Source organism: Antechinus flavipes, chromosome 3 (assembly GCF_016432865.1).
Source record: "Antechinus flavipes isolate AdamAnt ecotype Samford, QLD, Australia chromosome 3, AdamAnt_v2, whole genome shotgun sequence".
Taxonomy (NCBI): Eukaryota; Metazoa; Chordata; class Mammalia; order Dasyuromorphia; family Dasyuridae; genus Antechinus; species Antechinus flavipes.
The window spans coordinates 608,538,543-608,541,958 of NC_067400.1; the positions used below are offsets into that span (position 1 = coordinate 608,538,543).

Consider the following 3,416-nt stretch of genomic DNA (forward strand, 5'->3'; position numbering starts at 1 on the left):
AAGAAGCCCCAAGACTCACTGGAGGGAGCAATCTGGAGAGAGGATAACTAACTGCTCTTCTCCTTAGCCCAATCACACGCTCAGTTATTTACCTAAAATATAATATCGCAAAAAAAAAAAAAAAAAAAAAAAAGCTAAGGCTAAAAGTCAATCACTGCGGGGGATGGGGGGGGGGCGCTAAGAATATACTGTTTCTTCCACCTTCCATACCTCCTGATTTAACAACAAGCTGATGGATTTTAAATTTTCAATGTTTGTGATTACATGTGTGGGTTTTTTTAATTCTATAAGTCTACGGAGAGGTTCTCTTCCCCATCACTGTTTATCTTTGCAATTGCTAAGTAACCTGGGAAAGCATTTACATTTAATGCATTATGCATTTTATCCACACAAGGCTACAGAATTTTAATAAACTGACCACCAAGTGGGGGGGGGAGGGGAGAGAGTTAGTGGGGAGGGGAATAGCGGGAAGAAGATCCAGGGAGTAACTAACGTGGCTTAAGAATTGAATTTCCCATCCAAGACTGAGGATTTAATACTGAAACAATCCACATTCTTCCTAGATCTCTATGGGTTCTATCATGGGGGGGGGGGGGTCTTAAAAGTGATCCGAAATCCAACCCCTCAAATTGAGGGGCCGGGAGGCTCCAGACAATGAAGATAAAGCCAGGTGATTCTGGGTGGGACTTTTCCCAGCGGCTCGTGCGAGAGCATCACCGTAGGGGCCCCCCGGTCCAGTTCGGATTCAACTCTGCTCCGCACTAAGGAGCGCTCCCCAGCAGGTGGGGAAGGGGGGGGGAGGCCTCAGACCGCGGGCAGGGAACGGAGGGGGAAGGGGTGGGGGGGACGACAATCAGACACACTAACCCTGGGTGCTTTCCTCTTGTATTTGTTGCCATAGTCGAACTTCTCTTTCACGTCGTCCAAGCACTGACCCAGCCTGGCTTTCTCCTCTTTGCCAGTGTAATCCTGGCTCAGGAGGATATAGGCCCTCCAGTTGGCCGAGTCGAAGCCCCAGTGGCACGTCCTGTTCTCCAGGGCCTTGTGCGAGTGCACCACGAACTTGTGCGGGGGGTACATGAGGCGGCAGTCCAGGCACTGGATGCAGGCGGCGCTGGGGTTCACGTAGAGCTCGGGCACGAGCAGCCCCTTGCACTTGCCGAAGCACTCGTGGTACACCCTGAAGCTCTTCTCGGTGAGCTCGAGCTCCAGGGCGCTGGCGAACTCCTTCTTGCAGTGCGGCGGGTAGGCGCCGCCGTAGAGCAGGGCGTTGCAGAGGCGCTCGGCGTCCGTCTTGGTGATGAGCCCGCACGAGGGCGCCGAGAAGGGCAGGATGCCCATGACTTTGAGGATCTCCAGCTGGTCGGCGGTGCAGCGCGAGCAGTAGATGTGCAGCTCGTCGCACACCGAGTTGATCTGCTGCAGCGTGAAGTCCCGCAGCACCGAGTTGAGGATCTGCGGCAGGCACAGGCGCTTCTCGCCGCCCACCACGAAGCACGAGATGGTCTCGCCCTCCAGGATGGTCTCGCAGCGCTCGGTGGAGCGGTCCGAGGGCATGAAGAAGGGGCCCGGCATGACGGGCGGCGGCGGCTGGATGGGGGGCAGGTGCAGCACGGGGGGCGGCGGCGGGGGCTGCTGTTGCTGCGGCTGCAGCGGCTGCGGGGGCTGCGGCGGCTGCGGGGGTTGCTGCTCCGAGCCCGGGGCCGCGACGCCGGGCTCCTTAGCGCTCTCCTTCTTGTACATCTCCTGCGCCCAGCGCGCCGAGAAGGCGGCCGGGCCGCCCAGGGAGCTCATGGAGCTCAGGTGGAACTGCTCCAGGGTCTTTTGCAGCCCCGGGTGCGGCTGGAAGCTGCTGCGGCCGGGCCCCACCGTCTCCATGGTGCGCTCCGGAGGCTCGGGGGCTCGCGCCCGCTCCCGCTCCCGGCCCAAGCCGCGGCCGCCCCCGCCGCCCCCGCCGCCGGCCCGAGCCCCCCGGCGGCGCCCGCGGCCCCGGCCCCGGCCCACCCCGGCTCCGGGGTCCCGGGGAACGAGCCCCGGCGGCTGCTGGCAAATCACGGCCCCGGCGGCTTCGCCCTCGCCCCCTCCCGGGCGGTAGGGGTAGGCTGCCGCGGGGAGGGGGTAAGGGTCCCGCCGCTGGTGCGCGCCCGGGGCCGGCGCCACCTCCACATCCACGCGCCCCGCGCCCCGCCCGCCGCCGCCGCCGCCGGGGCCCCCCGCGCGCCCCCCGCGCGCCCCCCGGGCTCTAGGCGCGGGGCATGCCCCGGCGCGCGCCGCCAACGCCAACGCCAAGGCTCGCGGGGCCGGGGCTCGCGGAGGGGGGCGCGCGGGCAGGGGCCGGGGCCGCCGGGGCCGCCGCGGCGGGGGCCCGGGCCGGGGCCGGGGCCGGGGCCGGGGCCGCGAGGCGCGAATCTCCGGCGCGGGCGCGGGCGCGGGGCCCGCCGGCCTGGCCGCCTCTGCCGGCGGCTCGCAGCTGCGTCCGGAGCGCTCCTCGGGCTCCCGGGCCCCGGCCCCGCTGCTCGCGGGCCGCCTCAGCGCCGCCCGGGCCTCCTCGCGGCCGCCGCCCGCTGCTCCGGCTCCTGGCTGGCTGCGCCGCCGGCTGGCTGGCTGGCGGGCGGCCGGGCGGGCTCAGTGCGCCGCGCTGGCGCGGGGCTGGCGGGGGCTGAGGCTGCTGCGGCGGCGGCGGCTGGGGCTGGGGCTGCTGACGGGGCTGGCGGGGCTGCTGGAGGCGAAGGAGGACGGGCGGGAGGCGGCGGCAGCGGCGGCGGCGGCGGCGCGGAGCTGCGGGCACTGAGCACACATCCTCTCGCCTCGGCGCTCCGGCTCGGACTGAGAGAGCGCCTCGCGCTGAGCTCATGCCGCCGCCGCCGCCGCCGCCGCCGCCGCCGCCGCGCGCCGCTCGCCCCGCCCCCTGCTCCCCCGCCCGCGCGCTGTTTGTTGGTGTCTGCCTCAGTCATTGAATCGGGGCCAAGAATGTGACCAACTCCCCAGGCTGGGCTCTTCCAGGAACAGCCGCCCCCCCCTCCCCCCCTGTCTCCCCGCCCGCCCGGCCGGGCCCGGCTCGAGCTCCCCCTCCCTCCCTCTCTCCTCCCCCCTCCCTCCTCGCCCAGCCCCGGGTGCTGCTGCTAGGCTGCTGCTGCTGCTGCTCCTGCTGCTGCTGCTGCTGCCTGCGGGCGGAGCCGGGGAAAGCGCAGCCCGCCCGGGGCCGGCCAGCCCTCCAGCCTGCCTGCCTACCTGCCTGCCCACCTGCCTGCCTACCTGCCTACCTGCCTGCGGGGGCCCTGGGGTGTGTACGTGTGTGCGCGTGTGAGAGTGTACGCGTGCACGCGCGCGTGGGCAGTGCTGGGCACTATACACACACAACCGGGGGCAAAAGGCGCCGCGGAGACACAGACACACAACCGCGTGCAACACAAAGA

At 68.4% G+C, this 3,416-nt stretch overlaps 1 protein-coding gene across 3 annotated transcripts in view; it reads right to left on the minus strand.

The window, feature by feature from the left end:
- The window catches only part of SKI (SKI proto-oncogene), a 123,657-nt gene extending 121,723 nt beyond the window's left edge, over nt 1-1,934 (minus strand). For all 3 annotated transcript variants that reach the window (XM_051988777.1, XM_051988776.1, XM_051988775.1), the window contains exon 1: nt 868-1,934. In XM_051988777.1, coding sequence (XP_051844737.1) covers nt 868-1,878 — 1,011 coding nt within the window. In that variant the 5' untranslated portion in view covers nt 1,879-1,934. The remainder of the gene's footprint in view (nt 1-867) is intronic.
- Between the last annotated feature and the right edge of the window lie 1,482 nt (nt 1,935-3,416).